We start from the raw sequence: 23553 nt of genomic DNA, 5'->3' as shown, positions 1-23553 counted from the left end.
GAGTGTGTGTGTGGGGGGGCGCTGTATTTAAACGCTTAAAATGCACTGCTATCTCCTGAGCGTGTTTCTCACCCTGGATCTGGCCGCCGTGGCGCTCAGCCTGTCTACCTGCAGCACCCTCGACATGGATCAGTTCATGCGCAAGAGGATCGAGGCGATCCGGGGCCAGATCCTGAGCAAGCTGAAGCTCACCAGCCCCCCGGACGAGTACCCCGAGCCCGAGGAGGTGCCCCCCGAGGTCATCTCCATCTACAACAGCACCAGGGACCTGCTGCAGGAGAAAGCCAACCACCGAGCGGCCACTTGCGAGCGGGAGCGCAGCGACGAGGAGTACTACGCCAAAGAGGTCTACAAAATAGACATGCAGCCTTTCTACCCCGAGAGTAAGTGTCCCGTGCGTGTGAATGGGGGTGCTGCCCGGGGCCTTGGCGGTGTCCGGCACCTGGGAATGCTGGTCCCGGGCATCCCTATCCTTATTGCTCGCTTTGAGCCTCTCGGAGGGTTCCCTTTGGTGGCGATGTCTGTGCTGGCCCCAGACTTGTGGATCCCCCTTGGAAGTCCCTTCCGGGGATCCCCAGAGGTGCCTGTGCTTCTCCGTCCTGCGTACCTGAGCTGCCCCCATCCCGGGATCCCGCTCCCTGCCTGCCGCCGGCTCCGATCCCCGGCTCCCCTGCGGCCCCATGTGCAGCCTCCTAAAATATCTTTCCACTGCCGTTGTTTCCCTTGGAGTGTCTGGATCGGGCAGGTTTCCATCTCTCCATGACTGAAAAGAAAAGGAGGACTTAAAAAAAATAATAGGAAGAATAAATAATAAAAAAAGCCGCCGGCTTCTCTTTGCTCCTCTCTCTCCAGAATATGGTCCTGCAAACCGCTATCCCAAGTGGTGCTCGGGGAGGACAGGCTGCCTCCCTCCCTCCTCTCTTATCCGGCCACCCGCTTCGGTTCGTGGGTGCCCTCGTTTCGGGGAGAGGAGAAGTTCTCCCGCCTGGTTAGCCGGTTCCTGGAACCTGCCCCAGCCCCTCTGGCGCTTCCCAGCGACCTCCCTGTGACCCGCGCCGCTTTTTGAACAAGGAAAGGGCACAAGTGCTCTGTGCTGAGCAAATCCGCCTAGGATGGTTATTAATCATAACAACATGCCTGTCTGTTTTGGTAGCAAAGTTTGAGTGGAGAGAGAGAGAGAGAGAGAGAGAGAGAAAGGAAAAAAGGAAAAGCGTAGCACTCCCTTAAAAGAATCTAGTTCATCATCCTACCAAGGAAAGTGAAATACCAGAAGTAAAAAATAACTGCACCGCTAGCGTATCCAGCGTCTCGTCCCGACGCTTTTCATTTTGCTCCCTCTTCCCCCTCCCTGCCACTTGACGCCCCCGTCCTCGCCGTGTGCTTTGGGAAACCATGTGCCTTGGGTTTAAATAGATAATGCAGCCATCTTGGTAACTTTATCTGAGAGTTTCTAATTCCATTTTCCCTTATTTATTTTTAGTTTTAGCAAGTTGTGGCTTAGGGGCTTGCTCTGTCTTGCATGAGATAGTCCTAGGATGCCAGCCAAAGTATCTGAGCCCCGCACTCTGCAGCTGCCTTCCCTTCCTCCTTTATCGTTAAATGACAGCATCAGGTACAGGACACCCTGGCAGTCAGAGCCATTTTATTATTGTAATTATGGCACCATCCATAATAGCCGTGATAAATACGCTCCACCCTTGTTCCCCTCGGGGGAGAAATACTTTCTGGAAAAAAAAAAAAAATGCGTGGTGTGGAGCCAAGTGGGTCTGAGCAGAGAGGTGCAGCGTGATTTGTAGCAGTCGCGTGGAGCAAGGAGGGGGAAGCGGTGTTGCTTTCTCACTGTGGGGTTGAGGCTGGTGCTGCTTTGCTCCTGGGAGCTCCCTTGAGCAAAGGCTGGGCGGGCCGGCTGTGCCTCCGAGCGCGTCCGTCCCGGCCACGTGTCTCCCCGGCTTCCGCGCTTGAACCTCCTACGGGGAGCCGGGCGTCTGGAACGCGGCCGCAGGCTTTCCAGAAAATTAAAATATCTGTGGTGTGCGACTTGGATGGTGTTGACAAAAGAGGAACTATTTTTAAAATGTTGACGGAGGCCAGGTCTGTGCTGAAGTATCGATAGAGGTTTTGGAAGAGCAGGCTGGATTGCAGGTATCTACCAACAGAGAGCATCCGAAGTTTGGGATCAGAAGGCCATTTAGCAGCAAATCCAGCACTACTGTGCAAGTGCTGTCGCTAACATCATAGTAAGTAGGTTAACTGTTTTTCCACTGCTCTCTAGTTATACTGGATGGAGTGAACCTTTCCAAAAAAGACGGGAGGGAAGAAATCACTCCACCATATTTTAAAGGAAGAAATTGAAAATGCAGCCTTGGCGGCCTCAGCCGCTTTGTCCTGAACTTCTCGGAGTGATTTCTTTTTTTTTTTTTAATTATTATTATTTTTTAACTCTCTAGTTTCTGCCTCGTTCGGGAGAGACAGGAGGGAGAGGGGTTTCGGCGTGAGCGCACCCAAGGTCAGAGGCTGCTCGGAGGAAGGCATGGGAAAGATCAGGGCTTCGCTTTCTGCTGCGAGCTGCTAACGTTCAGTAACTGACTGCAGCCCAAGTATTACAAATATGTTCTAATTATATTCGTAGCCGGCCATATATCACTGCAGATTGCTGATAGGTCTTTGTGGGGCATTTTATAAAGTTCAGACTAAATATTTTTAGCAATGAGGAGATTTAAAAGGAAAACTATAAGAGATATTGTATATACCCTAAGGCATATTTTGTCTTAAATATTATCCTTGGCCAACTGTACTGTATAAATACAGTAAATATGAATAGAACTGGCAAGATGCCAATCTCCTGGGATGAATTTTAGTCAAGAAGGTCTTTATGGGATATAAATAATACTGTGTCAACATTTAAAGAAGGGAACTGATTAGTTTTGAATTTATTCATATTAATCTTTTCACATGCTGTTAGTTTAAGGCTCAAAGTAAAGTTATGCTAAGGTTTACTGATAGTTTGCACTGAGGAAGTAAGGGGGCATCTGGCATCTGGCTTGACAGCCCATTTGAGGTTAAAGATACATCTAGTCAGAATATACGTGGAAATTCAGCAATTTCTGATGGACCCAGAAACAACAGCTGTGAGAAACAGTGATGGGGAAAAAAATGCTACAAAGAGGTTTTGGGAAATGAGAAGGTGTCTGTTTGTGAAGCATGCCTGTGTGTCGTCGTGCTTGCAGCAGCGTGGATTGGATATTGCAACTCTCTCCTTCAACTCGTTTGGCAGCCAGAAATGGAGTTGTTTTGCAAAGCTGTTCAAAGACAGAGTGCAGAGCCCGAGTGCAGGGTTAGATGGGATTCGTGAAGGCTGCGTGCTGAGAAGCAGTTGTCTGACGAGGTGCATGATACTGGTTTCTGTGCAAGTTGAATCACATGCAGCTTTTATTATTCCACAACTCATCAGTGATTGTATAGGGTCAGCTACTGGAGCCAGTTACTGATTTGAGGCTGAGCTCATTTGAGAGCTATTGCACTGATAACTTGGAGAAAGCAAACCCCAGCTCGCATGTGGGTTGCAAATTGTGATACTAATAATGTGTACCTGAGACACTCAAGAAAAATAGGCAACACGTGTTGGTAGGGCTAATGGTGTAATTCTGTCATCCTCATTGATGGCAATCTGTATGACAGTGAGTTGGTCAGTACTGATGGCTTAAGGCTTATGCAAGTAAATGACTCTTGAGTTTTCTGTATGCTGGGAGCCTGTAAATGCACAACAGCCTAAGAAAATCACCGTTCTTTGGGGTTTGATCCTGGCTCCAGGCTCCAGCTTGAGTTTAGAGGTAGGATTTATCTTTTCAGAGAGAGATAACCCATGAATATTGCTTTACATAGACTGTCATTCTGCAGAATATTTGCCTAATGAAAGACAACTTCATAAGCTGGCTGGGCACAATGACATGCTTCTACCTTGTCAACAAGGACTTGATTTAGCAGTGTTTAAACGCATGTGGGCTCCTTGTCTTCAGGGCACTGGAATTACCAGCCCAGAAGTGGCTGGTCTGAGTCTCCCTGTGCTGGCTGCATCCTGGCCACAACATTAACAGCTACTGCTGTGCAGCTCACCTGTGCTTGCATTTAGCCCACCCAACACAGAGCTTAATCTCTTGAGATTTCCCATGTTGTTAATGACATGGAAAACATCTTGAGAGGAATGCCTGGTTTTCAGCCCTTCTAGCTGTGCCGACCGGGTGGCCTGCTGGGCCACCTTGCAGGAGGCCTAAGCCATATGGACCAGACTTGCTGTCTTTGGCCAAGCAGGCCTGAAGGCTTTGCTGGGGAGATGTGCAAGGAGCAGATCTTTGCTACCTGTTTGAGAATGACCTTCAGGGCAGTCTTCTGTGGTGATGGAAAACCTGGATGCTGCAAATGACTTTTAAAAGGGGCAGGACAATAGAAGTTACCTTCTAGGTGATGATAAAACTGCATTGTGGTGCACTGCTTGAATGCTACTGAAGTCTTTGTCCACCTCTGCTCTTACCAAGAGATGGAGAGGTGTGTTGGGATGTTCCTGACTTCCATCTGAATAGTCACTTATTTGCTACAGCCATGTGCAAGGCACCAGGTTGGGAGGGGGATCAAGAGTCTGGTCAAGCCTGGTAAATCCAGGCTCACCATGTTTGTTTTAGAGCAGGAGGCCTCTGGAAAAGAGAAAAGACCCTTTACCAATGAAAGATGGGAAAATTTACAAGACAGAAACATAGGACTCAATTTCAAAGCCTTTTCCCCAGCCCTTTGTGAGTTTCTCTCTGATGTCCTCTTTGAAGAGATACTTTCATTCAGTAGTTTGGTGACTGGAAGAGCTGGCTATGTATCACAACCCTGCCACTCTCCAGCCCTTTGCCAGTGTGGATGTTTCATGATCCCAGAGACCTATTGGAAGGGTCTCCTGGTCTTCTGCTTGTCTTGTCTGCCGCTCCACAGAGCCCGTGTGTGCAGTGGAGGAAACTTGTTGCTGGAGGCCTGCTGGGATGCCCAGCGCTTGGCAGCTCTTCCTGGCTCCTTTTCCATGGCAGGACCAGGTGTGAGTAGGAGACGGCACAAAGAAAGCAGTATCATCTTAATCTATTTTAGTTGCTGATTTTAGTCTGTCTTGGTGCCATGTGTAAGAACAGTAGCGCTGTTCTAGAGTCTTATCTTCATTTGAGATCTGTCATTTGGGCATTAGAGCCCAGGGAAAAAGAAATACTTTGGAAAGGGAAAGAAAAGGCCCCCCAAAAAGCCTCACCCTGTTGGGCAGCAGGCTACTTTTGCCTCTGCAGTATCTCTGCTAGGCCCTTTCCATGTTACAGACGAAGAGGAGACTCCCAGCGTATCCTGACAAAACAAGTCATTAGTGAAGATACACAAATGTTTTCATTCCTGTTGTGAAACCATATGCCGTACATTTCCAAGCAGGCAGTTTTTAAGCTCGAGAATGATACGCTCTCCAGGTATTATTTAATTTAATACTGTGTTATGGATGTTTCCGCTGATTGTTTAGGCTATAAAGTTTGCTTTGGTCATTTGTTTAGAGGAGATTTGCATCCTGCTTCAACCACAAGCTGTTGTTTGTTTCTTTTTAAATCTTTGATATCCACTAGTAGGTGCCTAACTGCAGCATTACTATCAGTTGGCTTCCTGCAGTAGTCTGTCCAAAGCAGCTATGTTTCTTCTTGAAACAGCTTCCCCCGCACTTGTCTTTGCTGCTCTGTAACAACTGCTGCTGGACACTCAGCTATACAAGAAATGTGTCTGAACTGAAGGACGTAGAGAAGGAACTCAACAATTTAGCTGTGAGAAGAAAACAAGAAGTTGGAAAAACTGAGAATGAAGAGCTGTGTTTTATCTGCTTCCAGTGTGACCACTAGGTTTTAAATTTAAGAATGATTCATAAGCCTGTTGAGTAGTGTGGTTGTCTTAGCTTGAGTGGCACAGGATGGGACCTGATGAACTGCAGTGCTCAACCTGCCTTCATTAGAGCTGTCTGCCTAGTGAGCAGGTTCTTACATGTTCGTGGTGCTCTGCGAGCTGGTCCACAGTGCAGAAGTTGCCTCCCCATGTGGCATAACAGCCTCTGAAAGCATTGAATTTTCACCTGGGAAACTGCATGGCAGTTCATACGTGGGGAAAGTCGGATGAGGAGGAATTTGGGCTGCAGTGTGGAGAGGCTGCTTATTCCCCACAAAATGCCAGGCACTGCAGAAATATATCCAGTGTTATTATAGGGGTTTGCTGGCATGTCTGTGTGATTTGCAGGAGATGGTGAACCTTGCAGTCATCCCTGCATCGCTCCCATGGTTCAGGGTGTGATTTGGAAGACGCATGAGACTTCATTTTCACTGCACGTGTGCTCTTCCATGTGGTTAGGATCTTCTCTACAGCTAAACCTTCTCCTGCTGAAGCCTCTGTAGGGCAGCAGCCTGTTCTCGCTGAGGTGCAGAGTCTGGTGCATAGCAGCTCTGCAAACCTTTAAATAATAAGTTTGACCTCACGTAATTACACACAGTTATATAAATCATTATAAATAATAGGCTGACCTCATAACTGACCCTGCTTTGAGCAGGAAGCTGGACTAAATGGCCCTTCCGACCTGAATTAATCTGTGGTTCTCATAATCATACATTTTATCGTAACAAAAACGATGTGTTTCAGCTTCTGCATGGTGGTTTTGATTTGGTATCACTGGCATTGCAAAGATATGTTGCTTGCTGGGTATCTGGATTTATCCCTCAATGCTTTATTTTTCTTGCATCACCAAGATCCTGTCCCTTCTCTCCCACCTATTATTCTTTTACTTTTCTTGAGTGAGTATTGATTTTTAAATAAATATGGCAAGTTGAGTGAAAATACTGACTGCAGTATTGTACTGCCGCAAAAGCGGTAGCATCATTTAGGTAAAGTGAGGGGAGGGAAAGGAAAATGTTGTGTGACTGCCCTTTGGCTTTGTTTGTGTGCTCCTTCCCACTGTATCTAACCCACACTGCACTGACAAAAATACCACGTCTGCCTTGACAGTCGAGTTCACAAATAACTGCTCATTCTTAACTTGTAGTTGCCATAAGACTCTTCATTGCTGCTTAACCTGACCGTTGTGCATTTCACATAGGCTTTGAGGAAAGAAGTTTGCAAAATGTCCTTAACTTCCATCTGATTTTGAGAAAACTGAGAGGAAGGTCTTCCATGCAAGAAGATACTGTACTTAAATATATATATATGAGTGTGTATGTATGCACGTGCATACACACACGTGCATGCGTTTATTCAAGAACATTGAAACATCTGTTGTTGCCAAAGCCCAAACTGGAATGTTCTGGGAAAGATAATTCAATTTTTAGCTTCTGGATTTATTTCAGTGATGGCAGTTTCAACACTTCCTGGGGAGAGTCTATCAGTGGTTACGTGCATCAAATGCTGCAGTAAATCTGTCATTCTTTCCATTTCAGTTTTTCAGTCTTACAACTTCGGTATGTTTCCCTGTTTGGCTGATGTCAGTATCCAGTGTTTTCCCTGGCTTCATCTCTTTTAACCCCCTTCCTTGAATTTTAGAAGGCAACCTAAGTTCTGCTGAAGTCCCTTTTCTTACTTGTTTTTGCATACCTCGAGCGTCTGCAGTTCATCGACTAGCTCAGTTGGTAACAGAGGTGGTAACTTACCTTTGCCATAGCAGTGATGGAGAGAGAGGAACTTGAACATATTGGTTTTCATTCCTTGAAAAGAAATGGGTGAACTTTGTACTCAGGAGAGTGAAGAATGAATATTTTGCAGCGCTGGCTGCAAAAGCACTGGCCAAATAGTCTCTAGAATGAGGAATCCCAAACCTGGCGAAGGCTTGTGGGCAATACTGAATAAACCTGCGTGTTGTGTTTCCAGACAAGCTCCAGCTACCTCCAAGTGAACACTGAGCTGCCCTTGCTGTTAGAGCAGGTATTGGCCAGTATGATACATAAATTGAACTTTTTGTACTTTGAGTAAATGGTCATGAAGAGCTTCTCTAGGACTGCCAGGATGTACGTGAGGAAGAATAACATCTGCAGAACTTTATGTGTTCAATGAAGCAAATTTACTATATATACATAAATAAATACAATGACGCAAATTCACTCTCTTCAGATACAGGAGTGGATTGAAATAACAGCCAGGAGTGGCTGACAAGTATGAGGCTATGGGAGTCCAGCAGTCAGCAGAGCTTGTGGCAGGCTGCAGCTTCACATCCAGCCTCTGGGTAGGAAAACTGAGAGGCATCCCAGCTCTCCGTGGATGCAGTGTCAGAGGAGCAGCTCTTTTCTTCATGTTGCAGCTCCTAGTTCTTGTGCTTTGGAGGGCTGATGCTGGAATTGGCCCAGCTGACCGGATAATGCTGAAATGGAGCCTGTGGTGACTGTCTAGTCAGCAGAATGTGTGGAGAGGGGCTCAGGGTCAGTGCTACGTAGGATGCTGGCTGGTCATTCCTTTGTCTACATGCCTACAGGAGATGCTTCCACACAGGACTCTTGCCATCAAGGACTGGTAAGCAATATTGTATTCTCTGGTATAGCATTGGTAGGGCATTTTAATCTGCCTGGAGATGTGTTGGATCCATACAGATCCTTGATGTTCTCATTCTCGCCCAATCTCTGAGCGATCTAGCCCAGTTTTCTTGGCTGTCATAGCTGGCTGTGGGCCTCCCTGGCAGAAGAAGGGCTATATTATGTCTTGTGCCAATCATGCTCTGTGCAGGATTTTTCCTGGTGTACACTTTGGAACTGAAGTAGCCACATTTCAACACCGAGGTGTGCTGAAAGATGCCTGTACCTTCCCTTTGTTGGGCTGGTTGTGTGTATACCTAGCATATAATGGCAGGCTCTTGCAGCAGACAGTACATACAGCTTTAGGTTTGCAAGCGAGCAACAAGTTCCAGCTTTCTTGAAAATAAATTTGCTGTTCTGATCTGGTGGTGTGATATGAACTGAGAGGCTCCCTGCCAGGATATACAGTTTGGAAAGCAAGGGAACAAAGTGAGCAGCTTTGTCCCGCTTAAGACGAACACAAAGAGATTGTTGGGGGTCTGAGTTTTCTCTCTGTCTTTGAATCTCGATTCCCACATTACAGCTTAGATTTCTTCCTGATATGAGGAACCATGTACTTGGAATTTTCACATTCCCCTTGCTAATCAGGGAAGAAAAGAGCCCCAAAAGGATCTAGAGAAAGCAGTCTTCATTAAAGGTGGCCAGAGGCTGAGTTACAACAATATCGTGTGTCTAAAGGAGCATACCTCCTTCCAAGTTGGAGTCCTGTTATTTACCCACTTTATTGGGAGACTTGATTTTCTCTGGCTGGAAGAGCATTTGTTGAGGTAGAGTTTGGAAAGCAATGTGCCTAATGCACACTTGCCACAAGGCCAGCTATACATGTGATACAGCCAGACCTTCCCATTTTTCTGCCTTTTGAGAGTACGTTCCCCAGTTTCAGGGCCCTGGTCCAAAGCCTGCTGAAAACACTGGAAGTCTTTCCATTGACTGCAAAAGTCTTTGCATCAGGCATTAAGTGCCTTTGTTTCAGGGAGCAACCACATCTTCACAATATACTGGGGCATGTTTCTGTAATGTTCTTCTTTTGTTGAGCTGCCACCAGAGACAGTCTTCTACATGAGCCTTTACATGCAAAAAAAAAAAAAACCAAAAAACAAACAACAAAAAAAACCCATAATAGCTTATTGATAGAAGTATTTGATGGCAGATGTCATCTGTGAACAGCATATGGCAACAATATGGCAAGAATTGCAGAATGCAGAGGCAGGCATGAGTTCATGTCCTGTACAACGTAGGTATTCCACACCTCCCCCATCTAAAATAAATGACCATCTGACCATGAAGTTCTTAGCAAATAAACATACTATAATATAGCTCTATCATCCTCCCTACAGTGACTTTTTGTCTAGAATCTCATTGCTCCACATCCAGAGACTTCTTACAAGCAAGTGTAAAATTGGACCTCAGCACCCAGAGCAGGGAAGAATGTGGAGGCTGCGAATAAGAATGTGGCAAATCCCTGAGCAGTGGACAATAAAGAAAGGTGAGGGCTTAGCCAGCAAGGTGTTTTTATGTTAACCAGTAAAATCTTACAGATCAGTTCTGAAAAGAGTTGGAGTCAGGAGAACAACTTCTAAAAGCCCATTTGCTGCATAATATATGCTGAGTTTACAAGTTGGGGAGTCCAGTAGTTTGTGAGCAGAGTAGCATGAAAGCTCATGTAGTTTTACATGAAATACATAAAGTCTCCCTCACTTGGTGTGTTTCGAAGCGCCTCTCAGAGTAAGGAGTTAACTGTTGAAGTCCTTTCTTTTTTTCCTGTGCATACATGAAAAGTTAGAACAATTTAATTTAAGTCAGTAAAGCCACTCCAGCCTTTTCCATGTGCTGCTGAACCTGGAGTCCGTGCAGTGCTTGTTTAGGCAAAGGGAACAGTCTTTGTGGCTGGCTTTTGTAAGATGCACCCAAAGCGGTTAATTCAGGTCCTCCTACTTCTTTGATAACCTTTGAGGATCCCAGCCTTCTGTACAGATAAAGTCCAAATGAAGTGTGCTTGTTGATTAGAAGTGTCCTGGGTGCTGGCTTTTATCATGTTCCTATTGGTATTCTACCGCTACTATATGTTCTTCAAAATGCGGGTGGATTTGGCAGCCAACACAGGCAGAATTGAGCTCGGTTTAAATGTTGTCTGCAGACAGCCCCCTCTACTGTGATACTTCTCATGTCTCGTTGGGCTCAGATTTGATCTGAAAAACACTTACTGAGCATGAAATCCAAGGTCTTGATTCTTGTTTAATCTACAGTGATACTATAGTGTCAAAGAATGTAAAGCATCTTAAACACAGCAGTCGGATCTACAAACAGGCTTCACTTTGAACCTCACAACTGAAGAAGATACCAAGTTCAGCAGGAACAGAAGATTCTCCATAGGGTATAGTGTCACACTCATAATTATTGAGTAATTAATATTTTACTGTGCTGTGGGAAAGGTGAGACATATGTTGCTTTGGGTTATAGTAGAAAATAGGACTAATAGATTAAGAAATGTGAAACCACTGTGCCGGTCTTCTGGTTTCATTACCTGCATTTTCTAGAGCATTGAATTTGGCTGAACTAATTCCTTTTTGAACGGGGCAAACACACAACACTTGGTGAATTATTCCAGTGACTGACTCATTAAAAATAAGCGTCTTTCTGTTCTAAGTTGTTAAGCTTCAAGCTGTAGCTTGAATTGGTTTATAGCTTTACTTGTTATTTTGAAAGCCCGTTATCAGATTTGTATGCCTTCTGTAAACACTTAACAGAAAATGGGAGCTTTGTGGAAGGGCATTGGTCTAGTTTTAAGCTAGGTCTTGTTAAGCCTAGAAGACTTGACTTCTGGAAGACCCTGGCCTAGGGCTTACTTTGCTTACTTTGTGTATGCTTCACATCCGTGGGGTCTCATCAAGCCACAGGTCTCTGCTAAGTTAAAAATGTTGAGCTCCTTGAGACAGTTTCTAACCTTGTTCATTTTTGCTGCCCATCCTCCCTCTGAAACTGTATTCATGTACTTTTGGAATCACAGATATCACTGTTTTAGCAGTAGCTGTGCCAATATCAAATACATGCATATTTACAGACTCTACTCAAATTTAATATCCTGCAATTTATACCCCTAATTTGGGTAACTAAATTAGAGCAATTGATTAATAATGGTTTAGTTTTCTTCAGACACATGATAAGGATATTAGATAGCAGAGGACTATAACAAAAGCCTTATGGGACTTATTAGAAGTTTGTCTCTCAGTAATGATTTCCAGTCAAGTATATATATATATATATATATATTTTTTTTTTGATGGGACTCAAATCTTTTACCGCATGCCCATTGTTTCTTTTTCTTAATGATATTGTCATGTAGCATCAGTTTAAATGTGTTACAGCTACCTGGCTTTATTATACTAACACAGTTGTCCTATCAACACAACTATCGGTCTCATCACTGAGATAACCAGAGCTATGGGACCTGTTTTCCTTGTGCTCATGTTGGTTATCCTTTCATTCCTAACAGTATATTCTTATTCCTCCACTTTGTCTATTTTTGGGGGATCAATATAAGGCTGACTGCATGTGTGAAATGGCCTTTTATGCCTTGTTTATTAACAAACGTAGTCTGTCTCCAATCGTTAAGATATTTTTCAGTGTTTGGGATTCATTGAAAGACTGTAATAATTCAGGTAGTTCCTTGGATAGCTCTTTAAAAAGTCTTGATGCACATTATCTGATTTTGCTAGTTTGCAATATCAGATTATAGCAGTGTTTCTTTAAAATCTTCTGGAGTTGCCACTGGAATAAAAGACCCATTCTATGGTAGCTTGGCTTTTTTGTTAACAGAATATATTTTTATCTTGTAATAGATGAGTATTACTCTAAAGCTTCCTTCACGCTTACGTAAATGCTGTCTTGAAGTTTGTTGACCATGAAGTTCTTATGCCCTTTGGGCTTTCTCACCTATTGTCCATAGGCACTGTAGCTTCCAGTGCGTGGTATTTCATAGCAGTTAATACTTCTGTTTGCAATGTATAGTATTTTTTTAAAGTTCATTCTTTTATGGTTGCATTCAGTTTCTACCGCAGTTGTTTTTGTGACTTGAGGAAGAGTCAATCATGGAACTGTTTCATTTATGCCTATCTAGCAAACTAATGAAACATGCCAATTATCATTTCCACTTTTTTCCCCCTGAATACTGCCCAACCCATTTAGCTCGTCATTGTGTTCTTCACAGTCCTAACCCTGAATGAGTGCTGTTCCTTGGGAGTGAACTGCCCCTTGGCTGTGCCTGGCCGATGCTTTCCCGCTCTTCTGGAGCTTCTTCCAGCATGACCTTATTAAGTCCAAAGCAGGTGGTTATCTGCTGCATCGTGCTGGTGTGGGGCAGTCCTGATGCTAGTTCTGCTGCAAGGGACCTCAGGTTGGGCAGGCAGATGATGTTTTGGGGGTTTCTTTGTTGCTTTTCCACTTTTCAAACCACAAGTCACGGGAGACGTTCAAGTGCCTGACTCAGCTGCTGCCTGCATGTGGCAAAAGGAGTTATGGAAATGTTCTTCCTATGCCAGCTGGAGACTTGAGCCCCTAACCTATAAAGAAATGCCACCTGCATTAAAATATCATAGAGGACAAGATGTATTATGATTTAATACAATCAGGCAGAGTTTTAGGGGTCCTCAGCACTAAGCTGCCTGCCAGATGTGGGGAAAAATAGAGGAAGGAGTTGAGAGTTGAGCACCTCTGTATGGGCAGAGAGGTGAAGAACATTTGCCGTGTCTATAGCAGCTAGCGACATTAACACTCAATAGTGAGAGCTGTTTCTAAGAGAGAATTGCAATCTCTATTTTGCTATTCCTGATTTGCAGAGTGTAAATCACTTTAATTGTAATTACTGTTACGAAGCAGGAAAGATCGCATGATTTTAATGCGGTTAAAATGTTTCACTTCCCTCCGCCTCTAACATTCATCTGTTACCCACCGTCTTTATTGTAATCATTTAAAGATGTGCTGCCTGTGCTTGGAGTCTGTGAATCTTGACTTCTTTGCAACACAGAAAAATACACAGGAAAATTTTGCCTTTTCTCCTCCGATACGCTTTTGCTTCTTGTATAATTCCTTTCTTTTTTTTTTTCTCCCCAGAGTGAAGGGGTTGGACAGTCCAACCTGCTTTTCTTGAAAATGACTTGCTTTCATTTCCTCCTGCAGCCAGGGAATAGTTTGGAAATTCAGTTCCCTGGACCCTTGGCGGAGCAGGAGGAGGCCGCCAGCTGCGCGGGCTGCCAGGAGACCAGGAGCGCTTCCTGGCAGAGGTGGGGCTGGAGGAACCCGGTCTGTGCCGTGGGACTCGCTTTCATCTCCTCCACTCGCTCTGCAAGTCAATACCGAAATTTCCTGACTGCTTCTGACTCTTCCAGGCCGAATAGCTGAGCTCTTTAAAAAATAAAGTAAAAGGAGAAAAAGAAAGAAAAAAAACTTGCTTGGAAAAGTAGTAATAGATTTAAAATAGTAGTACGTGCTGGGCTATTCAGTGACAGAGTGAGTTTCTCTGCGGGTGATTTGGATTGCCGTGTAAGGAAGAGTGGCCTGTCCATCATCATTGTCCCCTTGCAAGAGTCCCCACTTTGTTTGTAGATACATCCACATGATTCTTCTGTTAAGGATGCAGGTCTATGTTTTTATCCTCGATTTCATCATATTCAAGGCTGGATGCAGCCTGTAATGTTCTAATTTCCACGTTTATTTCCCCCAAATTCTGGGAATGTTTGAGTCTGTGAGTTAGTTTTGGAGCAGTTCTGGAGCCCTGTGTGCTGCAGACTCCGAGTCCTGTTGCCAAGTTGAAGTACTGGCAGGAGGAGCACTTCAGTGCTGCATGTGCCTTTGCAGGCAAGTTGCTATCAGTAGCAGCACTGCAAATACAACATTTCTTTGATGTCCCTGGAGAAAAATAATCAATGTAAAAGCAGTCATATTCTTTTACTCCAGGAAAAAAAATTAAAAAATAAGAGGGGAAAAAAAAAAAAAAAACCTTAATTGAGAGATGCAAAGGAAAACATGCCTGGGTAGGAGTAGTGCAGCTGGGGAGGTTATGCTGCCCACTTTAGTGAGTCAGGGCTCTCCACAGCTCCTGGAACAGAGATCCTTTTCTTCACTCCCATTCTGGTCCTACTAGCGCATCAGCCAACTTTCACCCCAAACTGCAGCTGCTGACAGAAGGGTCTTCTGATGTGTGGAACCAGAGGCCAACCACAATTTGTCCATGTGTTTACAGGGATCATTTCACTCCGGTAGAAGTGCAGCCAAATATTTCTTGATAGAACCGTGCTGCATCCATCTAACAACACTGCCCGATTGAGGCAAAGCGAAGAATGCTGCAATATTTGTACTGCTGCAGTTGCACCAGGCCCAGGTGAAGAGAGGATGCTGTTGTGTGCAGTGCTGATGATCTGAAAGCAGTTTTCCAGTCCCACAGACCTTCCCATCCCTGAGCTCAAGTTTCTTTCTTTGATAGAGTTCCTCATCCTGTGCTCGTCCAGCCTGCTTGTCTGCGAAGTCATCGCACATAAGAAATGAAGAGCCCTCCCATGTCTTTCAGTGCTACTGGTATGTTGTGATTTTGCAAGGCCAGGCATAAATCATGGCCTTACAGCTCCAATAACTATAATTTCTCTTCAGCAGTGTGGTGAGTCTGAAAAGAGAAATTAGAGTCAAGAGGATATTTTCCCAGAAGATTAAATGAGTTGTAATGGAGGTCACACTTTTGGCTTTGGTTATTGGAGTCTTTCACTTTAAACTTGAAAAGCACATCAGCAAAAGCAGGAAGTTCAAAGTTTAGGATGAAATAATGCCAAGGACTGAGGGGACAAGAAGCACAGGATAGTAAATTCACTAAAAGTTCACCATCACTCTGCATACTGAAGATAGCTTTTCTTTAATAAGCGCTCCCAAGATAACGTATCAGTAGGGAAGGAGGGCCCTGGACACCATAGCAGTCTAGCCTGAGGAGTTCAAGACCAGGGAATGGGGTATTAGTCATGATTACTTTCTGAGTTGCTTGTCAAGCATGAACTTGACATTAATACTGCAGAGATTTTATTGATATTCAAAATATTGCATATTTGCAGCATATTAGTATGAATGATTTTAGCATGAGGCTTGTATTTTGAGCTGTTAGGGTTTATTAGATATCTATATATCTTACTTTAAGTGGGTTTCCCAGGAAGCAGCGTTTCAAAGAACACAATTAAATCTTTAAGTTTGATCTTCTGCAGGTCTGTGTTTAACAGCACGTGCAGATCATCCCCACAGAAAGCGTTTTTGAAGGCTGGCGTTTGCAGGGGCTGCAGAGGGAGCTTTGTGTGCGCGACCGCTTCAGCTTCGTGCTCCCAGATACTGTCACCTGGCTGCGCAGAGGGCCCCGCTCTGACCGAGCGGAACTCTGTAGCTCTGTTGACAGTAGTAGTGTTAATATATTGACCTTTAACCTCGGGGGCCTGACCCCGTGGCATGCATTCCTGAATTACTCTRTATAAATATATCTGACGTCCGTCGGGATCAATAGGTGCCTTCATGGGCCTTGTTTGGACGCGTGAGCTGTTTGCCAGCAGCCGGTTATCGCAGAGGGCGCGCGCAGCTGGAGGGGCTTCGGGAGGCCGCTTGGCTGCTGCTGCTGCTCTGGAACAGGGAATGGGCTCTGGGCTGCGTATGTGCATTCCAGTTAGGTATTTGTGTAACCGGCTCTGAAAGGCTCCCAGTTGCTACGGCGGCCTCCCAGTGCAGCCTATTGCGTCAGCTCCGTTTTCCTCTGTGTTCAGAGATGTTCCTGAGGTCTAACATGAGCCTCCCTTGCTGCAGCCCGGAATTACTCATCTCATGGATATGGAAAGCAGGTCATTCCCCTGCTTTTTGCAGTAACCATTTATATATTTGAAGATGTTTTATTTGTTTTCTGTAACATCTTCAGTTTTCCTCCCTTTGGCTGAGCCGCCCAGATGTACTCCTTGCTCCATGAGTTATAGTTCTGTAATAATCTCATTGACCTGCAGCACCTGGTCTGATAGATCCTTACATTTTGGCAGGGAACACCGATCAGTATTTTCTCACAACCTACATACTGTATTTTTTGTCTTGACCGTGTTTCCCACATTTGATAGCGGGTGTGTCGGTGCCCAGACTTACTGAAGTCAAGGTAAGCGGCACCTGTGGTTTATCTGCAGAACTTTTTGTCCAGGCCCGAAGGCAGTTCAGTTTGGTGGGGCATTAATTGCTTTTGACAAGTCCATGTGAGCTGTTACTCAACGCCTTGTTTTCTTTCAGGTGCTAGCATATATTTTTCCATTCCTTCTCTGTCTGTGATTCCTCACTGTTTCTTGTTTTCCTTTTCTTATATTTTCCTTCTCTTACAGAAAGATAATATTTGCTCTATTTCATCCTTCTCGTGTTCCATACCTGACATTGAATCGTATTTAAAAACATCTTTTCTTACACATAAGCGTAATTATCACAATTATGCAAGCATAACAAACACTAAAATACCTAGTGGTATTTTGTGGCAAAAGCTTTGCAAAAAGTTAAGTGAAACGTTTCTGTAGATGGTGGCAGACCTTTGTGTCCAGGCTTGTGCACTGGTGCTGTGGGTGGAGAGGATGACTCTGCCTTACCAAGATGACTCTTGCACTTGTCTGTACTTGGAGGGGGTTTGCGTTGTGCGGTGGTCCTTGTGTGCCACGTGCTGAATGAACTTCAGTGCTGCTGTAGCTTCCATCTGCAGGGACAGAGAGACCGGCCTCAGCAGCCCCTGCTGTGGAAATGCTGTGCAAAAAGTGAGGCAAGTTGCTGTCTGTGTGACAAACTGGAGCACTGTCACCATCACACTGTTCATTTAAGAATCAATGCAAGGAAGCATTCTTTAGGGGCTTTTACTCAAGGATCTCTAAAGCCTGTGAAGGTGCCCATGGACTCTGACTTCTTGCTGTATATTATTAATACTCTTCCCTCTCACAGATGGAGTCAGGATTTGATGCCCTTTCAAGAATGGAAGCTATACAAAAAAGTGGAGAAATAAATTGTGAACTTCAAAGAAATAAAAGCAGAGTGGTAACATCTCCCTGACTGAGTGTCAGGATTATAAAACTTTGACTGTATAACTTTGCTAGTGAGCTCCTCTCTTTTCTCTCTCTCCTGCTTGGAACTCAGTGGCTCCCATACTGTCTCTTCATGTTGGTCCTTCCTCCCTTGACATGCTATTGTGTGACCAGAGAGCATGTTTGTGAGAAGTGCTCTTTACCTAAGCGTTAGCTTTGCACGTTGATTCCTTGTTTTCCACAGGACTCAAACATGTGTAGATTAGCTCCTTAGCTGCCGTACCTTGCTGTAGTGGCATCCACTGCAGTGTCAATGCCTTGCTGTACTGGAACTGAGAGAGTCTGCTGCTGCTGAACCTGCCTGTGCAGGAATAGGCACCTGCCCGTACTGCTTGGAATTCCTCTTGGAAATCTATTGCAAAGACTTTTTTAATATATATAATATATATATAGTTTATATATAAAATTTATTTATTTAAGTGATAAATCTTGAGGGTAGCTCTGCCATATTTAATTATGAAGTGGAATGTTTGCAAGACAGTTCTAAACTACGGAGAGCACAATTGATCATGGAAGTGTTTGCACTGAGCTGTAGGCCAGTTCCCACTTTAAATAAGTGTGTGTTTGTAACTTTCATTTAAATCCATGGGGATTTTGCATGGTAGACTCGCCCTCATGAAGCCTGACTTGGTACAGCTTTGCTGTTTGGTTAGCTCTGGTCTTGACGTAATCAAGATCTCAGGCAGGAAGTATTAACTTTGTGTAATTACACAAATGGCTGCATGGATTTCCACGCCTTTCTTTTCTCAGTGTATTGTTAATAGCTTATTTGGGCTTGTATTTCACCTTGTCTGTGTTGCAGAGATGAGGGAATTTCTTTTCTGTTTCTGTCTTCATTATCCTGATCAGATCCCTAGCACAATCCTTTTCTTGGAAGATCTGGATTCTTCTCTTGATAGTTATTTTTTTTTAAGTGCTGAGAAATTAGCAGGGGTTAATTTGGTCAGTTGTATCAGAACTTGAATTGCTTAAATGCAAATGAAGTGGCAACACAGATTTAGTTATAAGTGAGGAAAAGAGACATTTTGATTCTGAATGAATTTTTTTATTTCAGTTGAATTTTTCTGAATGCTTGAAATCAGTAAATGTCTGTAAGAGGAAAAGACAATAAAAATCAGTTCATTAATAAAATGTGAAATTATAATAAAAATAATAAGCTCCCCTTTAAAGCTCATACATAGGCTGTTTTATATATCCCATTTGATCTCCCAATCTGAGATGTTTTGGGGAGCTTTAATGCGAAATTGAGCATTTGTGTATGTACTCTCCATGAGTACATACAAAAATAGAGAAGCTTTTATATCTGCCAAAAAAGGAAAGGAAAGGAAAAAAATATTAAGCTCCCCAGAACTGATAAGTGAGAACTATGTGAACTTTTTGAGAAAGACCACCTACCACCTAAACAGTATAGCTAAATGTTCAACTATATACGTACAGCAGAGAAGCTGAAGTTACACAAGATCTGGGATGCAAATAGTGTATTTTCCTACCAGTGCTGATATGTCCTTTTCCTTCGGTTTTAAAAGCACAGCGCACAAAACTTTGGTCCCACATCACATTTGAAGGAATATAGCTGCAATTTTCAAAAAGGATAAAGACAAAACAAAACAAAAAGAAAATAGTCTGAGAAATTAATCTCCATCCCAAAAGTTATCCAGTTACTTATCAGAAGCTAGAATATAAGTCGCTAGGATGGATATCTGCATTACCTAATTTTAACAGCTGAAAAAGTAGCATAGTCCTTCTGGCCCTTTTGCAGTGAATGGAAAAGGATATTCTCCAAAGGGAGATTTATCTTACCCATTTTAGGTTGAAATGAGATGCTTTCCAGCTATATTCCACTAGTTTTGGGGGCCACATGGAATATTAGTTTTAAATTGATGCTTATCCGCCAGCTACAGTTAAGTGAAATATCAAATTAAGTCAAACTAAGTAGAAAGTTATGTTGGATATTATGCTCTAAAGAGATGCTGCATTTGCTGGATGTGCATCATAAGGATTTTTGGGTTTTTTTTTTTTCCTTTTTTTTGGTCTTTGTTGCTTTACTTGTTCTGCCCCACACTATTCTGACACCTTTTTATTTATCATCAAGAGGCCAAGAATGCCTGGGAAAGTAATTTTCCATATGTAAGTTTTACTGCCATAAGTTCTGCTAAAGAAAGTTCTTGTCCCTTTTCCATGCCTGCATGCCTCTCATGACTCTGCGTAATTGATTTGTGATCCATTCTGTCATTTTTCGTACAGGTTTTTAGTATTTGTTGTCTTCCCTCAGACTCTGGAGCCTTCTGTTTTCACTGCTCAAATCTGGATTCTCTCCCTTTTACCACTGTCTTTCTTGAATAGAAATATCCAGCTCTAAAAGGAAGATTCTTATGTGATCTCATCTTTTTCTTTGTGGGAAAAGACACATTTCCTTTCAGCTTAAATAGTATTTTGGATGCTTTTCTCAGTTGTCTTACTATTTACATTTAATTTTTATTTTGCTTTGCTCCCTCTGGGTTCCAGTAAAGCGTTTCTGCATGTGAAAGAAACTCCTGACATTTTTGTGCAAAATTAAAAATGGCACATCTTTCTACTTTTTTATGTGGCTTAACTGTGGTGTGGTTAGCTGAAGTTTCTGGTAGTTCACCCTGGAACGTGTCATCCTGTTGCATCCACCTTACATATGTCAAATATATCAAACTGGGTAAAAAGCAACACAGCCTCGAAATACATGTTACAGTTGTCATGTTCCTTATGTAGATGTCTCAGCGTGAGTTAGAAGTCCCACCTCTGAGATGTGGAGCCCTTCATCTAGATAGTGAGGCAACTTTGGGTTGAGTAGAGCTAGAAGACTCCTAAAGCATACTGTGCTGTTAGCAAATGTGTATGATATTTCCCAGTGACAGGTGGCATTTAGGTGGACTCTGCCTCCAGGGTATACAACCATTAATTAAAAAATAAAGAAATCCAAGCGCAACCAGAACCGTCTGGACCGGTCCCTGTTCCACAGTGTCTTTCCCAGTGGGATGTTCCCTCTGCATTGGATTCTTAAGAGCTGTAGGTATCCCAAGTGATTTGAGACAGAGTGACTGAAGAATTAATACAACTGGAGTCCTGCTCTGTAGGTGTGGGTCAGCTGCTCTAGGAATAGGAGTGACCTGTAATGCACGTACAGCAGGACATTTATAGCTTGCCCTGGAGAGCACTGTAGTTTTGACGCTTCTTTGAACTAACGTGTTTGCACATAATTCATTCTGCAGCTTATTCCGAGGAGCTGCCGGTGCATTCCTAGTCTGTTTTGATCTCTAGGAATTGCAGATGTTGACTCTGTAATTGCTATCCGTATTCATTATCGCCACCATGGTGTTGTGTGATGCAGTTTATGGAGATTTTTCACTTTATGTGATCTCTGTCTGGAGTCTGCGTTAGTTTTGGATCCCTCTGCACTGTAAATGGTCAGAACATCTTTTTCTAATATTATTTTGGATATCATTTTCTCGGTCTGAAATATATATACTTTTATTTTTTTTCCTTTCTTCCGATGAATATATGTATTTGTGTGTTTGTGTGTGTGTGTACATGCGTGCCTCTTTCTCTAGGGAATTTTGTCTCAAGCCTGCTCAGAAGAGCAGCAAGATCGTTGCTTGCAAATACGAAGTAAGGATTTTTTGTTGTTGTTTGTTTGTTGTTTGCTTTAATTGTTAACTTAAAGCAAACAGGACAGACTGGATAAGTAAAACAAAACCATCGAAGCTTCAGGTGGAGTGAGAGGGAGGAAAATAGCCGAGCAGATGCCTCTGTGCTGTTTATTGCCATGGCATGCTCTCTCCCTCAGTGTGTCAAGATTTGATCAGCATGCTCTATTAACTAGAAAGAAACAGATAAATACTCCAAAAAAACCAAAAACTCAATCTTGGTAATACACCTCTAAAAGGCAGCCCCCTGTAGATGGATGTGAGGCAGGTAGCCACACTCCCGAGTGATTGATAGTTGTAGCGTCTCAGTGAAGGGCATTTGTTCCACGCTTTGGAAAATCCAACTGGATCCATCGAGCCGCTTCAGTAAGATCCAAGAAAACTAGACTAGCCTTATAAACCGGAAAGCTCTGTTATGAATAGCACAGACAAGAGCTGAGTGCTCTGTGAACCTGTGTCCTTTGCTCGTGCAGGACCTCCAGCATCTTAACCTGTCTCAAGGAGGGGGCCGTGCTGCAAGGTGACAGTTGAGTGTCTGCAATGCCCACATTGCTGTGAGCGTCATTGAAAGGCAGCGCATGCTGCCGTGGTGGTCGTTACAGTAAACTATAACATTCAGTTTTGTTTTTCTCTTTTTTTCATTTCTTCCAGTCCGGGCAGCAGGAGGTTAAAATACAAAAAGTGCGTATATTGTAACAAAAACTTAATCCTTTTTCAATCTGTGTATGATTTTACTCTAGACAAGGCAAGTTTCCAGATTTACATTAACCAATATTTGAAACAAGACGGTTTTAAAGCTTAAAAAGCTGTCTAGGACATCGTATACTACGTTAGCCTGAAATGCTTCAGAAAAATGATCTTTCTTTTTTTAAAATAAAACTGTCGGAAATAGCTAAGTTTTGTAATAGCAGTGACAAACATTAGAACTTGAAAAGTTCAAACATTGACCGTAGTATTTTGGCAAAACTTTTTTTTTTTTTTTTAATTTTTCGCTATTTTGAAGTATGCTGGCAAGCCTCTCACTTGTTCACAACAGCATTATTTACTCAGTTACTGTGCTTGGGCCAGTAAGGCTGGAGACCATAGCTTAGGCTAGACGTGAAGAAGGTGTCTTTGAGTAAAAAACACTAGTCTACTGACTGTCAAAATAAATCAATTCCTGTCATCAGTATTCAGAACATTTTTAGCACTAGATTAAAAAAAAAAATGTTTGAACAAAAGGAGAGGCATGGTTTTGAGAGGCAATGGTAAGCCATTGGTCAGAGATTCTTATATAAGCATCTGCACTGAGTGTTGGTGTCTTTTTGGATTCTGATTTATGTTTTGAAGTGGTGAAACCTGCATGTAGGTCCCGAGCTGCTCAGTTCCAGATCTGGTATCAACAAGTTGAAAATACAGTGTTTTCCATATGTCTAATGCTGAGCTGAGGCTCTAGTGCCGCTTCAGTGCTGTTAGCTGTTGCACTGTCTTCAAAGTGGTTTTGTAGAGGACCTGTTTTACATCTCCTTGCCTGCAGGAGTCAGATAGCATGGAAGGAGAGGGGCAGCTGTCACCTGTGTGTGATCCAAAGCCACACAATGCAGCTTAACCATCCCCTTGGCTGCTCTGAACCCCTTTGTATCACAGGAATCTCTGTAGGTCTGAGCTAACAGCTAAGAAGTATTGGAAGTTTGATGTTACAAATTGTTGGAGATTTGCAGGTGCCAGACCCTGCTGTTGTGCGGGTGATAATGTCACAACGTGATAATGTCACAAGCGATGGGAGGAAAAGCATGACAGGCCAATCTTCCTTCCACTGTCTTGGTACCAAAAATGTTCCCGTGTGCTTCTTTATCACAGGTAGAAAGGGTTATTCAAGGCACTGTTCTTCAAGGACTCAAAAAAGGCAAGTAGCCTTTGTCTACTTCCCTTAGGAAGGCATTTCTTTCAGCTATAGTTTTGATTGGTAAACAATGTTTATACAGCCCTCGAATTGAGCATCTTTATTTGAATCGAATAAAGCCAGTCAAATACTCTTTGGCACTAGGCAACAAAGTATATACATTGAGGTGCCAAGAAGAGACTCTGCTGGGCTTTAGATGCTTCACATTCCAGACCTGTTACCTTCTTGGTGTAATATTTACCAGATTTCAGTTCGGCTGGAGATGAAGAGCAGGCCTGTTAAAGAGCAGG

General features: G+C 43.3%; 1 protein-coding gene across 1 annotated transcript in view; it reads left to right on the top strand.

Annotated features, from left to right (window-relative positions):
* The first annotated feature begins 9 nt into the window (after nucleotides 1–9).
* The window catches only part of TGFB2 (transforming growth factor beta 2), a 58185-nt gene continuing 34641 nt past the window's right edge, over nucleotides 10–23553 (top strand). Inside the window, exon 1 of the mRNA XM_026048422.1 lies at nucleotides 10–383. Coding sequence (XP_025904207.1) covers nucleotides 41–383 — 343 coding nt within the window. The 5' untranslated portion in view covers nucleotides 10–40. The remainder of the gene's footprint in view (nucleotides 384–23553) is intronic.

Source organism: Nothoprocta perdicaria, unplaced genomic scaffold (genome assembly GCF_003342845.1).
Source record: "Nothoprocta perdicaria isolate Ctin4 unplaced genomic scaffold, notPer1 scaffold_54, whole genome shotgun sequence".
NCBI classification, from domain to species: domain Eukaryota; kingdom Metazoa; phylum Chordata; class Aves; order Tinamiformes; family Tinamidae; genus Nothoprocta; species Nothoprocta perdicaria.
The sequence above is the reverse complement of the archived record's forward strand: the minus strand, read 5'-3'. Positions and strand labels throughout refer to the sequence as shown.